Source organism: Osmerus eperlanus, chromosome 5 (assembly GCF_963692335.1).
Source record: "Osmerus eperlanus chromosome 5, fOsmEpe2.1, whole genome shotgun sequence".
Taxonomy (NCBI): domain Eukaryota; kingdom Metazoa; phylum Chordata; class Actinopteri; order Osmeriformes; family Osmeridae; genus Osmerus; species Osmerus eperlanus.
In genome coordinates this window covers 17,208,909-17,227,971 of record NC_085022.1, presented here as the reverse complement: position 1 = coordinate 17,227,971, position 19,063 = coordinate 17,208,909, and the positions used below count along the sequence as shown (strand labels likewise).

Here is a 19,063-nt window from a genome sequence, read left to right as displayed (position 1 = left end):
TGTGTTGCTGATGGCTTTTTAATGTGTGTCTAATGGCCCTTCCCACTCAGGGCTAATGGGCTGCACTTGTGTTTGGGGAGAGGAGGAGCTCCACAGCTATATCATCCAGAGGTATCATGGAGATCCCAGAGGAGGAGGCACACCCCTAACCTACCTTGCTCTGCTCTGCTTTGGAGGTGCACGGTCCCAACAGTGTTACTGTGGTTAAAGTCAAGGAACGAGTAACGAGGACCCTTTCAGTACTGCACTACACCCTTACGAGCGCTGCTGGCTGTGGCCCAACGTCCTGTGTACCTGCACATTGGTTACGTATTCTAAGGAGACACACGTTTGGAGGGTTAATCAGCTGGTTGCTGGAGTGAACTCGACTCCAGGATAAATAGATCAATGTGCGGGACAGAGTTTGAGTTGTTTTTTGAGCATAGATGCATCGCAGAGACAGGAGGATCCTATTCTCAGTGTGAGTGTTGGGATAGTGGGGATTCCAAAGCCAAGACACATGCAGGGGACTGCAGAAAGAGAGTACGAACGAGGGGAGAGGAACGAGATATGGAGAGAGAGAGAAAGAGAGGGGGAGAGAGAGAGAAAGGGAGAGAGAATTAATCCGAAATTAACAGCTAAATCACAGCATGAGAACAATCATTAACTACATAAAGACCTTTGAAATGCATCCTTTATCAATCTTCATGCAAATAAAGTATACTTGAACAGCAAATATAAGCAAACAAACCACTCAGCACGAAGAAGGGAAGAATAGCTCATATTACTGCATGTCTGGATCAGGTCTGTTTCAGACTGGTCTTCACAGCAGGGGATCATCACCATGTGTTCATCTGTTGATCATCAGGAGGAGATAACCACCCTCATTGTGCTTGTGTGTGTGTGCGAACGTGTATGCGTTTCATTGACAGGGAGAAAGAGGATCGTATTGGGGCATTTTATTCTAAAAACAAGCTGTGTGTGTGTGTGTGTGTGTGTGTGTGTGTGTGCGTGTGTGTGTGTGTGTGTGTGTGTGTGTGTGTGTGTGTGTAAGTGCCGATAACAAGCTCCAAATCCAGGTGTCTAACCCACATTTAATCACACAGCATTTTCGAGATTGTTAGCCTTCGACACATGCTTGTTTCCATGGTGATGCCAACTTGGATATCATCTATCATGGTCACAGTGTGACCCCGGGTGAATTGTCGACCACTCACAACCCAAACACACATACTCACACAAGGTACAAACATGCTCTCCAACACACATACACACCCATGCACATGCATAGACAGACACCCAACATCCTAAACTGATGAACTCAAGGCTTCAAACTCTCAAACACATTTTCTTTCTGCTGCCAGACAGCCAGTTGCTCCAGCAACACAATGCCTCTGATTGTTATATTATAACCATTGTGTGGGACTGTTGGGAGGAGAGCATTGAGCAAACCCCATTACACTACTGTGATACCTCGATTAATGAGCAAACTCGTATCTGCCATAATGCTAATAAGCAAACTCATAACACTACCACAATTCCTGGATTAATAAGACAACAGAAATTGGAGCCCAAAAATCTGATTTTCCTTCCAGAAAGATGTTAATAATACAGACAGGAAGTAGGCAAAGAAACTTTATTGCTGATATTTTTTATACTTTTCATCTACTTTAGGTTTCATGATTTTTCATGCATTTGTTCATCTCTTTGCGCCAGAACCTTCGAGCCCTCACCTCTATTAATTATATCTTCTCACACACACACACACACACACACACACACACACACACACACACAAACACACATAAAACTGACAATCATCTCTCAGAGATAATGTCAGTTCCATTGGGCATGCATGCCTGTTGTCCTACGGCTGACCTCCACCATTCCCATGCATGAATGTGAGAGTCTCCTCCACTGATGGACCCTCTCTCTCCAATATACCACCACACTGCTCAATACTTCACTCAGCTATTGTCGTCAGGGCGGGTTTCCAAGGTAACTCCAAAAATGATTTGCGGCAAGAGAAGATGTGCTTCTGATATTGTTTTATATTGCATTCATACCTTTATTACCTTCTGTCATGTTTGAGTGGCGCCGTATCCTCGAAGAGATTAACTGTTGGTCGAGATCAGACGCGAGTAGCCTCCTTCTCTGCTGTGCGTGTGAAGGGCAACTCCTGCTGGAAACATGTTGTGATAAAAGCTGTGACACGCACCACATCTCCCTGGCAGGTTTCCCAGCATGCCTGATAGACCATGTTCTTCTTGGTTATTAGTTAACTCATGCGAGTTTTCTGGGGGACTGTGAGTATTGTCTTCCTGTGAGCTGCAATGAATATGTCCACATATATACACACGTACATTCAATAGACAATGTTAGTCATTACTGTAACCTTCATGTAACGTGTTGCCCAATGTTGTAAATGTATTATATCAATTTGTGCACAAGTGCTCCTCCATCAGTTCCATCACAACTGTAAATGACAGCCCACACCTGATGCAGTAGACGAGGTTCGGTTACAGAGGGTATCGGTACAGTCTGGGGTAGTACTGGGGCGTCAGGTGGCTGAGCGGTTAGGGAATCGGGCTAGCAATCAGAAGGTTGCCAGTTCAATTCCTGGCCATGCCAAATTATGTTGTGTCCTTGGGCAAGGCACTTCACCCTACTTGCCTCTGGGAATATCCCTGTACTTACTGTAAGACGTTCTGGATAAGAGCGTCTGCTAAATGACTAAATGTAAATGTAGTACTATATGTCTCCTGTGCTGCTTCTACAAGCGAGTGTTGACGTGCGGTTCTGTTGTGGTCCGGTCAGGTTTGCGGTGCTGAGAGACCCAGCAGGCTGGCTGAGCGTGAACCCGGTCAGAGGGACGGTCAACACGTCTGCATCGTTGGACCGCGAGTCGCCGTTCGTCCACGACAACAAGTACACAGCCGTCTTCCTAGCAACAGACAATGGTGAGTGGCGCTCTGGACAATTGCGACTCGTTTAAGGACTTGTTTGGCCTACTTTGGGCTGTCAGTTGTTGGTTTGAAAACAGGCATGACTGTACTTAGTTCTCAGGCTCTGTGTAACACCACTGTGTGTGGCTGTCGTAGTCGCACCCTGCCGCAGGTTTAATTAACCTTCAGCTGATGAGATGAGATCTCCAGCCCGGTACAGTCAGAGGTCAGACGAGATAGGACCTGCCTGCGCTCGTTTTTAGACACAAATGGTTCCCTCCAGTGGGTCTCTCTCTCTCTCTCTCTCTTTCTCTCTCTGTGTTTCTGTCTCTCTGACGAGGGAGCAAGGAAGTTGAGGCATATCAATAATCCGATCTTTGAGGTTCTGTCAGCAGGTAGACACACAGCATGGGAGGGGGCATGAGACCAGAGCAGTCCTGGAGAGGTGGAGGGGTGGATGAAGTGCAGGAGATTGACAGAGAGAGACAGGAAAGACGGAAAGAGGAGACGGGGAAAAACAAGAGAAAGGGAAGAAAATGTTTAAGGCCCGGTCAAGACTAATCCTATATTTCTTTCTTTATTTTATTGCTTTTACAGTAATGGCCCCTACAGGAAAACTTCCTGTTCTGGTGCTCTATAATAGTACTGCCTGTTGTTCGTCACAATTCTTCTTATTTAACTGTACATCCGTGGTATAAAGTCTACATTTATGAGGTCCGGGCCGCTACTATAGCCTGACGGTAAATCCACTTTTATGAGGGCCGCTTCGGTGTGTGTTAGTGCATGCTTCCCGTGAGGCCAAGATCAAGTAATAGCTCTTCTGTGCGTGTGAAAGTGTGTGTGTGTCTGTATACACGTCAATCTGTGTGTGTGTGTGTGTGTCTCTGTGTGTGTGTGTGTGTGTGTACGTGTGTGTGTGTGTATCTGTGTGTGTGTGTGTGTGTGTGCGTGCGCACATCTGACAAAGCACAACATAAATAGATGCCCTCCACCTGCTGATCCTGCTCTGTCATTGCCAAACTGAAGCAGGTTCTCCTTCTCTTTAGTGTTACAGCATGATTACATGCCTACTGGGTCTTCCAGTGTACCATTGATCTGGTACAGACCACCCACTGACAGAGATAGGAAGAAAGAAAAGGAAAAAAAAAGGAAAGGAAGAGAGAGTGAGAGAGAGACCAAGGATGGACAAAGTAGTTTGAAATACAGATGACGCGAATGAATGGAAGGGGACTGGAGGGAGAGTGTGTGAAGAGCTGGCAGAACTATGGATGATAGCAAGATAAGGAAAGTGCTTCCAGAAATGTGTTCTGAATGGATTAAAGAAGGGAGGAGGAGGAGGAAGACGAAGAATACAAATGTGTCACCCAGTAATCAGGGACAGTGGTGGGGTGAGAGGGGAAGTCTGTGTAAAGAGATGGAGAGAGATGGGTCATTGATTGAGTTGTGAAAGGCTGATGTCCCTATTCCGTATTGATTACCCAGCTTCATTTTTGCCATCAGAGAGAAAGACAGAGACAGAGACAGAGACAGAGACAGAGAGAGACAGAGACAGAACTAGAGACAGAGAAAGAGAAAGAGAGAGACAGAGACAGAGACAGAGAGAGACAGAGACAGAACCAGAACCAGAGACAGAGAGAGACAGAGAGAGACAGAGACAGAGAGAGAGAGAGAGAGAGAGAGAGAGAGAGAGAGAGAGAGAGAGAGAGAGAGAGAGAGAGATGGAGAGAGAGAGAGAGAGAGAGAGAGAGAGAGAGAGAGAATGCACACATTAGACAACCCAAACAGAGCAACACAGCACGTGGTCATGAACTTGCTGGCGGCTTCTGAGCTGAAGACATGTTTCAAAGTCTGATTAGAGGGGAGGGGGAGGATGGAAGGGGACGGGAGGGGAGGGGAAGAGAAGAGAGGGGAGGGGAGGATAAGAGAGGGGAGGGGAGGGGAGAGGATACCCCCCATAGTTCAGGGGTCACCATTCCTCTGTGCCCTGCAGCCTGGCCCTGCAGCCTGGTGAAGGGTTAAGGTCAGGAGGCTTTGTGCTCACACAGCGTGACAGAGCAATTGCACTACAAACAGCAGAAACAAATGGATCCATTTTATACCCTTTGGTGTGTGAAGTTGCAAGACGCGCTTGAATTGCTGCAACATCAGCTGGTGTGTGTACACTGTATGTGTACAGGTGTGTGTGTGTGTACAGTCAATATACAGGTGTGTGTGAGAGAGTTGGTATTGGAGTGTTTGTTTCTGTGTGTGTGTGTGAGTCTTAGTGTGTGTGTATTCAGGAACAGTAGAAAGCAGACCGTTGCTGCTCGTTGTAGTCCTGCTGTTGTGTATTCCCAGGTGGTTTCTAAAGGACCGAATCTCTGTGAAACATCAGCCTGCGCAGTACAGCACAGCGGAAACCTTTCAAATGCACTCGCACACAAACGCATAAAAAACACACACAATAGTGTTTCAACGTGGGGGGCAGGCTCACTGGAGTCTATGTAAACTCTCATCAGTGGCATGCTGCAGTTGTACACTCTCAGACGCACACACAGATACACACACACACACACGCAAAACCCATTCAGACAGACTGTGCCCTCATCTCAGATTCCCCACTGAGATATCAGATGTTCTCTTTCATTCCTCCTTGAGAATTTGTTTGTGTGTGTGTGTGTGTGTGTGTGTGTGTGTGCACGCTTGTGTCAGCATCCTGTTTCTGTACAACATGGCCTATAAAAGCAAGAAAACTTTAATCCATTATTTAGATACAAACGCACATGATCAAATAGGTCTGAATACATTAATACATTAGTACTACCGACACCGAGTAGGAATCAAGTATGGTGTCAGAGCTGTTTATGTATGCATGAGAGCAGAGCTTGAGCATGCAGTATAGAGCCACAGGAGAGAGGTGCCGGAGGGGCAAGGCATCCCAGGTCTCAGCATTCAACACCTGTCTGCATATTACCTACAAGAGCAGTCGCTCATGTCACAGAGAGTCTGGCTGGGTAACATACAGTCAGACACAGAACTGACGCTCAATTGCAAATCATCCTCCGGGCGTCCCCTTTCCCCGGCGCTTCTGCTCTTTTCTCATTTCCTCTCCTCCTTTTTCTTCTGCCTCTCCTCCTCAACTCCCCTCTTCTCTCATTTCTCCTCCTCTCCTCTCATTCCCTCTCCTCGCCACACCATTCCTCTCCTCATCTTTCTCCTCGTCTCCTCTGTTCTCCTTCCCCTGCCAGCCCTACTTTTCAGCTCTGCCTGGCCTCATTGCCACGCTAAGTGCTGTGAATGAGCCAGACATGGCGTCCAGTAATGGTCTGTATCATTTACCTGCCCGTTCGTCTGTGGGTTCATTTGTTCCGGATGGTTTTGATACAGTGATCTGATGCGTGTCTGTCTGTCCGTCCTGTCTGCTCAGGACCTCAGGCTCAGTGAGTCAGACACCAGGACAGAAGAAGAAGGGAGATTAGAGACCGAAGCCGGATCTATACTCGGCACAAGTGCTATTCTCTTTGCCTGGAGCCTTATCAGTGATCCTGGATTGAGAAAGCAGATCAGTGCCGATTCAACAACAGAGGGAAATGAAGGAGAGAGAGAGAGAGAAAGAGAGAGAGAGAGAGAGAGAGAGAGAGGGAGGGAGACAGAGAGGGAGAAAGAGAGAGAGAGAGAGAGAGAGAGAGAGAGAGAGAGAGAGAGAGAGAGAGAGAGAGAGAGAGAGAGAGAGAGAGAGAGAGAGAGAGAGAGAGAGAGAGATGCAGAGTTAGAGAGCTGACTGTTGGCATGCTATTAGGTCTGTGACTGTTCTCCCTGCTAAGTGCAGAGCTGAGTGAGGGCTCTGATTCTATTATTGATGAATCAATGGCTGGCTAATTTGGGATTTGAGACGTTACTTTTAGCAGGCAAAAACACTCTGACAGCCAAAAACCTGCTCGGAATTTCAAACAGGCAGGCTGGCTGGCTGGCTGGCTGGAAAGATGACAGGTTGGGTTACTGAATGGCTAGACAGCTGACTGGCTTGATGGATGGCTGGTTGGTTGGCAGTCTTTCTCAACAACATCCACTATCCTGATCCAGCTGGGCAGGTTAATCACAAGACAAGTGTGCTCCTCCTCCCCTGCCAATTAGTGCTGACCCCGGGCCTTGCAGAGCCAGGGGGCGGGTCGAGAGGGCCAGGGCAGGTGGAGGGGGGGGGGGGGGGGGCAGAGGGGGTGGAAAGTCAGAGCAAGGAGGGGATAATGGCACAATAATGGGATATGCTCTGTAACACAGGGGAGATCACAGCCGGATGCTGCCTGGCCTTCTGTTCTCTCCCACATAGTCTCTCCTCACTGCCTCATTACCCTCGACGCTCTCTGCCTGCAATGTGTCTCTCTCGCTCGTTCTGCCTCCTCCTGTCCCTTCCCACCATCCGCCCTTCCTGTCATTCTCTCTCTCTCTCCCTCTCAAGCCTCTCTCTTTCCCTCTCTCTCTCTCTCTCTCTCTCTCTCTCTCTCTCTCTCTCTCTCTCTCTCTCTCTCTCTCTCTCTCTCTCTCTTGCTTTCTCTCTCCTGTCCACACACACTACCAGATCCCACTCTTCCTCTCTTTCAATCCTCTCTCTCTTCCTCCCTCTCTCCCTACTTCTCTTCCTGTTCTCCTGCTGGTTGTTGTTACCCTCTAAAAACCACTCTTGTCTGTGGTGAAAGCCTCGCTCCTTTTAGCCCAAGAAAAGGAGTGCAGCGTAGCAGATGAGACTTGGTACGGGCAGTCCTCTGCAAGGCCACTCTCCACAGAGACATGAGGATTCGGGAAGTCAGCTTGGGTCGCCTGAGAGGTCAGCTATGGCCTCAGCTGTGTGTTACGTGCCGCAGTGCACATCATTTGTCAGCCCTCTTCTCGAGTGTTCCTGAGAGTTTGTGGCCTTCATTGCAGTCCTATTGAGCCAATTATGTTTGATTCAACAAATGTTCATAGCTCACTGCTACTACTGTACTATGTGATGTGAAAACACACACGGTCAAAGCCACAATTTCCCAAGGCCGGTTCTACCAGTCGTATCCTCTTTCACTGCTCTGTGTGAAGACAAAACAAAAATGCCAAAAGCTTTAATCTTATCTTGTCTCTCTCTCACAGTCTCTAACTCTCTCTATGTCATCCACATTCTCTCTCTCTTTCTCTCTCGCCCCTTCTTCTTTTTCCTGGTTAAAAGGGTGTTTTAGTTTGTGTCAGAGGCAGGGGGAGTCAGGCTGTGGGGGGGTAGGGGATGAAAGATGGCTGCTGGCAGACAGAGAGACACATCTCATCCTCCTCACTTGTCTCTCATTAGGCAGACCTGGGGACCAATCAGCTGCCTTTGTTCCCTGGGGGGCTGTGCTGTGGTGGTGCGTGAGGGCAGGGTGTAATGGCACGTTCTCCCCAGCATGGAGGGGAGTTCTGAAAGGCCACTGCAATTAAAGACTGATCTGCTTCCTGCTGTATACTAATCAGCTGTGATAAGATTGGTCACATCTGACCTTCACTTCCTCCTGTGCTGCCTTCTCCTTCCTGTTGTGATAGATGCTGAGGATGTTCTTGACAGTGTGTGGACCCCATGCCTGTTTAAAGAGCATTATGGATCAATGATTAAATCACATAATCAATTCAGCAGAAATGATCATGGATAAAAAATACATATTACAGAAAAACAAGTGAATATTGCACATTGGAAATTCTATACACATAATGTAATTATGCTTGGCAAATAAATATGTGTCAGCTGTAGGTGCTCACAACACAGCCAACAATAATGCTTCTTGCTGCCTGAAGTTTCTTTAGGCCTTATCAATATTCTTGGTACTGTTACATGAAGTAGCTGCCTGACTGACAGCCTAACTCGATCTTCATACTAATTTGTCGAGCTACCGGAGCACCTGGCCCTCTTCAACGCCCTCCCCAAAGCCATCTCTCTCAATAACCTCCTCCTCTCGCAGGATTGGCCGATTGGCTGGACTCATTTAAAACGATGATCAGCCAATCAGACTGTTATTGCAGATGGATTGTCTTTCATGTCGCTGTGGGAGACGGGGCCTGTGAGTGATGGGAGGGAGGACTATATGAGGACTAAATTAGACGGGCTCATTCACTGTTTTCCTACAGCAGTCTGAAGGCTCATTCACTGTGTTCCTACAGCAGTCTGAAGGCTCATTCACTGTGTTCCTACAGCAGTCTGAAGGCTCATTCACTGTGTTCCTACAGCAGTCTGAAGGCTCATTCACTGTTTTCCTACATCAGTCTGAAGGCTCATTCACTGTGTTCCTACAGCAGTCTGAAGGCTCATTCACTGTGTTCCTACAGCAGTCTGAAGGCTCATTCACTGTGTTCCTACAGCAGTCTGAAGGCTCATTCACTGTGTTCCTACAGCAGTCTGAAGGCTCATTCACTGTGTTCCTACAGCAGTCTGAAGGCTCATTCACTGTTTTCCTACAGCAGTCTGAAGGCTCATTCACTGTGTTCCTACAGCAGTCTGAAGGCTCATTCACTGTGTTCCTACAGCAGTCTGAAGGCTCATTCACTGTGTTCCTACAGCAGTCTGAAGGCTCATTCACTGTGTTCCTACAGCAGTCTGAAGGCTCATTCACTGTGTTCCTACAGCAGTCTGAAGGCTCATTCACTGTGTTCCTACAGCAGTCTGAAGGCTCATTCACTGTGTTCCTACAGCAGTCTGAAGGCTCATTCACTGTGTTCCTACAGCAGTCTGAAGGCTCATTCACTGTGTTCCTACAGCAGTCTGAAGGCTCATTCACTGTGTTCCTACAGCAGTCTGAAGGCTCATTCACTGTGTTCCTACAGCAGTCTGAAGGCTCATTCACTGTGTTCCTACAGCAGTCTGAAGGCTCATTCACTGTGTTCCTACAGCAGTCTGAAGGCTCATTCACTGTGTTCCTACAGCAGTCTGAAGGCTCATTCACTGTGTTCCTACAGCAGTCTGAAATGGTGCGGGAATAATCCTGGCATGTTTACTTAAAAGCAGAGTAAACAAGCAGGATTTGTCTGTGCCACAGAGTGTAGGTATATGTTCCTTATCTGACTTCCTGTTGTTATCTCCCTCTCTACCTGTATTTAATCTCTGTTCTCTCACCTGCAAATCCTCCTCTCTCAACTCCTCTCTCCTTCACACTTGGAGGCAGTCTCTCCATTCTCACCCCACCACCCCTCCTCCCTCCCGCCCCATTCCTCTGCCTCTTTTTCTCTCACACATTTGCCTTTCCCCTCCCTCCCTCCCTCTCTCTCCCTCCCCCGGTACCCTCCTGTAGGTATTACCCATCTCTATTCCATCTGTGAATTAGTTTGCGAGGCACCTGGGCTGTGGTGTGATCTGCCTTGAAACTTTCTAGTACAACCCCCTTCTCTTCCCTAGCTCGCTTTGCTCCTCTCGTTTTTGTTTTGTTTCTCTTCATCAGTTGCTTTGCGCAGGGGACTCACACTCAAGCTAATGGATGCCACGATGAAAAAAACGAATGTGTCCATATACACTCATACATGCGCACACACACACTAAGACATGCACTCATATGCACACATATTCTCTCTCACACACACACACTTGGACACAGACACACATACACACACACACACTCAAAGACGCACGTACACACACACCTGCATGGAATGTCCTGGGGCTGTCCAGACTGGCATCTATAGTGACAGATGGTTTGAGGGAGAGCAAATTCACTTTTTCCACTTTTATGTTGTTTTTGTATTGCTCAGAAATTGCTGTTCAAGACTACACTGTGCTGTGGCAGAGATTGGTGCTTTTACTGTAATACTGCTGCCAGTCACAACCCTGTTTCTGTTCGTGTGTGTGTGTGTGTGTGTGCGTGCGTGTGTGAGAGAGAGAGAGAGAGAGAGAGAGAGAGAGAGAGAGAGAGAGAGAGAGAGAGAGAGAGAGAGAGAGAGAGAGAGAGAGAGAGAGAGGAAGGGTGAGAGAGAAGGAGGCAGAGAGATTGGGAAAGGGGAAGAGGGCGCTAATATGAGGAGAGAGAGTAAATGAGGGAGAGAGAAGGAGGGAGCGAGTGTGAGAGAAAGACAGAGAGAGAGGGAAAGGGGGGGAGGGAGTGGAGAGGGGAGAGTACAGTGGATTGATTCCGATTCCTGCTCAGACAGAAAGATAGACTGAAAGACAGAGACACAGACAGACCAGGAGACTGAGAGACAAACAGGTTAGCCACCAGGCAGACCGACACAGCCCCACTAGTCCAGCAACAGATAGGGTACGTAAGCACCCTGACACACGTAAGGGATATTAAAAGAGAGCCATGCCGATATTCCGGTCAATATCCTCATTGTATTTGACATCAAAGCTGATTTCTCATATCTGAGGGTCAGGCGAGTTCAGTGGTCTAAAAGTGAAGCGGTGATGCAGTTATGGAGGAGACGCTTTTCCCTCAGGCGAGCCTTTTATAGAGCAGGTTTGGCTGCGCTATCACTCAAACACACGAGCGGGCTGGTGCAGGTGCGGGGAGAGCGGAGCAGCAGAGCGGAGGTGGGGCTCGGCGTGGGCTGAGGGGGGGTTTTATGGAAGTCAAAAGGAGGACGATCATACTTCAGGCAGGTGAAGTGAGGAATAAACTGGACCACTTCACCCAAGCTCCACAGCCGCTCTCAGCCTTCCCACGCAGGCAGACGGGAGGGGCTTGCGGATGGGGGGGGGGGGGGGGAGCAGGAGGAAGAGTGGATTAAGGGGGAGGAGGAGCAGGGTGACGAATAACAGAGTGATTAGGAGAGGGAGCCTGCACGTATAAACCCCATCAGAAGACAAATGTCTTCATTAAGCTGTAGCCAAGCACAGCGTCTGCTTGTCTCAACAACAAACAGGGGACATCTACATCTCTTCCCCGACATCATTCTTCTCTGAAGGCAAAGGCGAGAGGGAGGAGGAGGAGGAGTAACAAGAGAGCGAAGAGAGGGAAGGGGAGAAGGAGAAGGAGGAGTAGGGGAGTAAGAGAGGAAAGAGAGAGAGAGGAGAGAAGTAGACAAAGGGAAATAGGGAGGAGAGGGAATTGGAGAAGGACAATGCATTCTGATACCGATATTGTGAATGAAACAACACATTTCATGGAGGTTCGACTATCGAAGCATGTCAATAGAAGAGCAATCCCTGAGGACTTTTGTAGCGGGGTTTGCTCAATTAAGATTAGCAATACTTAATTTATAATAAAGTATATAGTTCTTGGGGGCACCACCTCTTATTTGTTAAAGGGACAGAGGAAACCTTATTGAATAATAGCCTTCGTAATAATCAGTCTAATCTTAAGTAGTGAATTCTATGAAAGTAGAGCAGATCAGATAACGTGAGGGATAACGCGAGTATTATAAACAATGATTTTGTAGCGGGGTTTGCTCGTTTAAAGATAGAAATACTTAATTTATCATAAAGTCTGGGGCACCACCCTAATATTGGTTTAGGACATTAGGGAATCCTATGTTTAACATGTAATAATCAGTCTCATCTTTAGGAATGAATTCGTTCTAAGAGTAGAGCCAATCGTAACATCAGTGAACACGCACGTCAAAATATCTTTACAATGAATTTATTCAAGTAAGGTAAACAGATCTTATGAAAAGTTGGATTATGGGTTTGATATGAGAGATTGGTTTCAATGAACAGAATGAAATGGTCTAACTTAAAGAAAGGCAGAAATTGTACAGTCAGTGATTACATCCTTACAAATCATAAACAGAGCTCACGCCAATGCCATGTCGAGGAGGAAAGAGCGTTAGCCATAGTTACGTTTGATCAGGGGTTGATCAATGATGTTGAGGGCGGTTTGCGCCAAAGGTCCATTTGAAGAATCTGAAGTCACAGCGCGGCTGCGCTGGGTCATGTGACTGAGTCTGCGGGATCTCAGTGAAGTCGCATTTGGAATTGCGTTTTTGGTTCTTCTGTTGAAACGTCCCGATAGTGACGCGTTCACTATGAAGTTGAATCTCAGGAGAAGCTTGGCGACGTCCTTTGGAACGCCAATCCTGATGGCGTTCATGCCATGGTCGGTTTCGCTGGAGTCAGAGATTGATGGTCATCTTAGGGCTTTATACAGTTCGAGGGAGGACCCGTCTGGGGTCAGATGTGGATTGGGGGAAGCTGGGTTCTCAACTCCCCCCTCCTTCCTTCACACCTACCAAAGGTGTGATCTGATCTTTGGCTGGTTCATTCCATGGTTCAAATATTGTTCTGGACATCTTGGTACAGTTACAAAATATAGTTGAATGATTGTTTTATTATGATAGCTTCGTGTAGATACCAAGAATGACGTGGTTATCTTTCAGGAAGAAGGAGTTGTTACTAGAATCAAGATTTCAGTGAACACAACATTAAAACAAAGTAACAAACATAACACAAATATCCCTCTCATAATTCTCCACCTTGTACTCTTGTGGTAAAGGTGAAGTCTCAAGAACTTTCCTCAAAAGTTCTGATCAAGGTATGCTCTTTGTTCAAATCGCCGCCGAAACGGATAGCAAATGGTCGCTGGAGACGTGTTGTCTAAATCAGGCCCTTTGAAGCTTGCAAGCTAGCAGGAGGGCTGATTTGGTAGATTGGGGAGGTCCCCCCCCATTCTATGGTTCCTTTGCATCGGCGTTTGGTGGGTAATCAGCATACTGAGGGTGTCACAAGGGCTGATTAGGGTTGTCTGATGTGATTGAATCACTCTTCAGGTGTGGCAAGATGTTGGCTCCGTGTGGTCTTGTGGACCTCACTACAATTTATTTAAGGAAATTTAATTATAATGAACAAATACCAGAGAAGTTATAGGTTGAGAGTGAGTTGAGTTGAACTGTATACAGTAGGTCCTAAACTATGATGAGGGTTGGTACAAGATGGTAGGTTGAGAGTGCGTGGGGAGGGGGAAGGGAGAGAGAGAGAGATAGGCTTCTGGAGAACAATGGGAGAGTATGTTAACTAATCCTAACAAAAGTTAGGTTAAAACATTTGCAAACTAAAATCAAACGTAACAAATTAAATCACAATATGCCAATGTTCACAAGTAAGAAATGTAGCAATATCGCAGTTACTGTTGTCAGTTTGAAGAAGAAGAGTCAAAGTTCCGTTCGTCGTTGTCAAACGGTTAGAGCAAAGGAATCTTTCGTTCAAGTTCCTGGTGGTCCAGTGAGTTGCTGATTGAGAAGGATAGGTCAGATGTGTCGTGAACACTTCCGGTGAATCCTTGCGAAAAAGCAAGGTTTGCTTGTGCGTCTGGGTTTTATAATCCTTGCGAAAGGGGGGTATCCTTTTGGAGGTGAACTCTTTGATTGGTCAGTTACTCCCACCTGGGCGTCCATCCTGAGATTGACATATGGGTGTGAAGTGGTTGATAACTTTTCAGAGTTCAGCTATTTCAAATGTGCATGTATTGCTTATACTTCAAAATATAACAATACAACATTAATAAATGGTTTAGTTTGTAGATTAAAATCATTTTGATATCAAGATTGACTGATTTATCATAACAGGAAAGGAAGTTACATTAAAACATCAAATTATATCAACACAGCATTAAACCCCCTTGCTCCTTGTCGGGGTTAGGGGAAAGGAGTGATGGTACGTGGTTTGTCTGTTGGCTCTGCTACACTTTGTTAGCTTGTGTAGTTTCTTGAATATAAACTGAAGTTCAACAGCAGAGAATGTGCCTCTGTTGTACAAGTAAACAACTTGATCATGGTGATTACACCACATTCTCGGTATTCTTTCTTTCAGGCTGTAAACAAACTTTACACTAGAACAAATTGCTTGAGAGCTTTGCAAATCGCTAAGAAACATGCCTCTTTCACGGCAGAAATTGGATTGCCATACTTCATGTGATTTTTCTTTTTGTCCTCTTCCTTCATGTCTGTTTGTGTTTGTTTGTCTGCGTCAGAGCGAGCATCTGTTGTATCAAGTCTCCCATATCTTCTGTGCTTCATCCAGCAGTAGTCTCACTTCGGCAGGATGCATCAACAGACGGTGTCCTAGCATGGATCAAGGACAGCACTGCTACGGTCCACACCTGATGTGTGTGTGCACGTGTTTTCATGTTAGTCAGTGCTTGTTTGTGTGTGCAGCCATGCATTCACCCAACCATCCCTGGCATTGTGCGCATTGTTGGTTATGTCGTTGATATTGACCATGTCTCATTCCTTCTTTCCTCCCAGAGAGTTTATGTGTCTGAGAACCCAATCTCTAGTTTGATGTGATTGTTAGGGGGAGTCAGATGGCTGAGCGGTGAGTGAGTCGGGCTAGTAATCTGAAGGTTGCCAGTTTGATTCCCGGCCGTGCCAAATTACGTTGTGTCCTTGGGCAAGGCACTTCACCCTACTTGCTTCGGGGGGAATGTCCCTGTACTTACTGTAAGTCGCTCTGGATAAGAGCGTCTGCTAAATGACTAAATGTAAATGTAAATGTAATGTTAGGAGCTGAAAGTCACAGTCTGACGATGTCCATTTAGCAATGTTTACAGGGCATCTCACTTTATTTCACCTCATAAGCTGCTTCCCCTGCTAAGACGCCATGCAGGGTCTCATCCGTTATGACTGCAGTGACATAAAAAAAGGAAAGAAAGTGTGACAGAGATGGGGAGAGAGTGGGAAAAAAAAGCGAGTGCGAGTTTTATTTCAAGCACTTGACATTTATGACACATCTGTCTGCATTTTCCTTCCTTTTTTTTCGTTCTCTCATCCCACCCAGCCTCCGTCTCGCTTTGAAAAGGTGAAAAAGACGTCCAGCTAATTACTGATCTGGTTGTCGTGGGGTTAATTATCAAACAATCCTCCAGGGCTGTTTGAGAGAGCTGACGGTTTTTCCAAAACCTCTAATCTGGCAGATGCAGCAGTGTCACACAGCAGACTAGCAGGGCTGACTCTTCTAGACCCAGACAGGTGGAATCTTCCACAGATTCATCCGCATCCCCGTGACTCGTGTCTCCCTGAGAGAGCCCTGCCTCTTCATCTCCTTCTGCTCTCTGTGACCTTCAGCAAGGCTTTTTGAGAGGAAGAGGGGGAAGGTCGGTCCACTCAATGGAGTGTCTGGAGACGCCTGCGAAGGGTCCTGGGTTCGAGTGAAGGCAAAATAATAGAGTGGAAAAGTGAAAGGGAAGCATAGAGTACAGGTATCCTTATCCGTATTGTCCTAATGACTTGATTTGGATCGACTTGACCCGGGCCTTGTAGTTTTCTTCAAGGCCAACCTTCAGCCAGGGAGCAGTGACTGGTACCGACACTGATGTCCCACTGACACACGCTGTGGTGTGTGTGTTCCTGTGTGTGTGTTCACAGGCAGCCCTCCAGCCACTGGCACGGGAACGCTGGTCATCACCCTGGAGGATTACAACGACAACGCCCCCTACTTGTTCCCGTCAGTAGCGCGGGTGTGTGAGGACGCCAAGGACATGAGCGTTGTGGTTGTGGGGGGCCGGGACAAAGACGTCTACCCCAACGCAGGACCCTTCAAGATCGAGCTGGGGAAGCAGCCTGGGCTGGAGAAGACATGGAAGGTCTCCAGGGTCAACAGTCAGTACAACTACGTATATTCACAGTGATGGTTTGGTCGGTGCTTTACCGACAAAAACTATTGTTAATATTTCCATTGTATCGTAAACCGATCGCAAAAGGGTCCATACCCCTGCGTCTATGAGATAAAACGACCTGTGTACGTATACAACTCTATATATTTGCCTTCCTTTAGCGAGTCCTTTTTACATCTTCATACTGCTGCCATGGGGGTGAGGGTGTATATGTGGGGGGCTAGAGAATAGAGAGGTGGATGGAGAAGCCAAGGTGTCGGAGGAGAGAAGGACAGATGGAAAAAGCAGAAAGTTAGACAAATGGACCCAGTGTGTGACATCGATTGTCTGTGTTTCTGCGTGTGTGTTTGTGTGCGTGTGTGACTGTTTGTTTGTGTGTTTGCGTGGGTGTGTCTGTTTGTTTACGTGTGCGTGTGTGTGTGTGTGTGTGTGTGTGTGTGAGAGAGAGTGTGTGTATGCACTGCCTCTGCCCTGTTAGTTTGATTGACAAGGCCAGGCTGTATCCTGTACAGAGGTATCACCTGTGAGTGGCAGGGGGGAGAAGGGGAGACAGTCTTCAATCAAACTGGCAGGGAGAGAGCTGATAGGGCCGAGAAGGAGACTGCTTCCCAAGAAATGGATATATGCCAGCCGTTATCATTCCTGCCATGAACTCTTTGTGTGTGTTCGGGCGTGTAAACATGTATTTCCTTGTCCCGTTCTACTTTCTGTGTGTAAACAGTATGTTGCAGTGTATTTGCATAAGGATTTCTGGTCATTTTAACACGTCGGATCATTTTGCTTGTTCTCCTTTATCTCTACTTTAATGAGCAATGTGCAATGTGTCATTGCATAAACATCGGTTATTTAGCAACCTGTCCTTGGTCCTACTTTGATAATGATAGACATAATGTAAACATGAGTTAACAACAACAATACAAGAACTAATAAAAAAAAAGTGTAATACTGTAGATAGGATGAGATCAATGCTAGCACCATGCCACAAACACTTCCCGCTTGCATATTATCCCAGCTAACCTGTGTGTGTTCCACCTCCCCAGACACACACTCCCAGGTGCTGTTGCTTCACAGTCTGAAGAGAGCCAACTACAACCTGCCTCTGGTGGTGACGGACTCAGGCATGCCCCCGCTCACCAACCACACGGAGGTCAAGGTTCAGGTGTGCACCTGCAGGAAGACCTGGATGGATTGCAGCGCTGCAGGCTCCCTCTGCTCCGCCCACCACCTCCTCCTCCTCACCCTGCTGCTTCTCACCGCCACCTGTGAGTACAGGCCCCGCCCACGCACATGGCACGCCTCCATCGTCTGTGCGCTGTGATTGGTGCAGGTTGAGGACAAATTTCCTTTCACCTGAGCTAGCTCGGTTGTTCGGGTACATTCACAGGTACTGGACCAAGAACTAGCGGGGAGTATTTGTGTAATGACACAAAACATTAGCTTTACCACACTATTATATAACTATTCTTCCTAGTATCTGTCTGTGTTTGTGTGTATGTGTGTGAGTTGTGTGTGTGTGTGTGTGTGTGTGTGTGTGTGTGTGTGTGTGTGTGTGTGTGTTGTGTGTCAGCAGCCCATCCCAAGCCTACAGGCTTCCCAGGGACCCCTGTTGGGACGCACGTCTGTAGATCTCATTTATACCATTAGTGTTCACATGAATCATTTATCCTCTCTACAACACACATAATGAAGCAGTAGTTTGCAGAAGAGAAGCACAATTTATAGATCTTTTAGTTTGGGGCTGTTTGGGGCTGTCTGGAGAGGGGAGGAACGAAACAATGGGGGGATGTCCATGTGAAAGTCAAGTAACAAAGTGATTGAAAGTGTTGAAGAAAGTGTTGAAGCCTGTAGCCCCACTGAGACTGCGGTCTTTGTGTTCTTTCTCTCTAACTCTATCTCTCTCTATCACTCATTATCTCTGGTTCTGTTTTATCAGTCAGTATTCTCCCCTCACGAGAACGCGCTCTGTTCTTATCTTTTCCCTCCTCATTTTCTCTACACATCTATGTATCTTACCATCTTGCTCTATCAAGTTCTCTCCTTTTTTGCCTGTATCTCTCCATCTTTCCCTTTTTCATCTGTCTGTCTGCATCTCTTTCTTGCCTTTTACACTCTCTCTCCTTTCCCCTCTCTCTCTCCTTCCTCTTTGTTACAATCTGTGTGATAATACGGTGTGTGTGAATGTGTGTGTGAATGTACAGTAAGTGCACAGCCAAAGTGTTGATTGGTAGACCCACAAGCAGGCTTTCTTCTTTGTCCATGGAATCTGTCCTGCTGTTTAACTTCAGGCTTCATTAATCTGCTGAACAATGCTGTACCTTGATTGGCTGACATGTCATTCTGCAGCCTGAAAGTAGCTAGTTTAGAAGTCACTGAATGTTGAACTTTTTATTTCACAAAATTCTAAATGAAACTCCATAGTTTTGAAGGGCTGATGGATTTCGCTAACCATGCTATGCTCATCTTGGTGAAAAGGATTCAAAGAACTGTTAGAAAAGATGCATTGTTTTAGATTCAAATTAAGGCCATGCCACTACTACAGCCTTTCAAAGAACGGCTAGCCAACCCTATGTAACTCAGAGCTGTCAATAACTCATCAACTGTCACTTACTGACACTGATTGACAGTGACTGCAGACAT

At 46.8% G+C, this 19,063-nt stretch overlaps 1 protein-coding gene across 1 annotated transcript in view; it reads left to right on the top strand.

Moving 5' to 3' along the window:
* LOC134020659 (cadherin-13-like) overlaps nt 1-19,063 on the top strand; it is a 61,498-nt gene that overhangs the window by 34,941 nt on the left and 7,494 nt on the right. Inside the window, exons 6-8 of the mRNA XM_062460820.1 lie at nt 2,797-2,939; nt 16,179-16,412; nt 17,467-17,688. Coding sequence (XP_062316804.1) covers nt 2,797-2,939; nt 16,179-16,412; nt 17,467-17,688 — 599 coding nt within the window. The remainder of the gene's footprint in view (nt 1-2,796; nt 2,940-16,178; nt 16,413-17,466; nt 17,689-19,063) is intronic.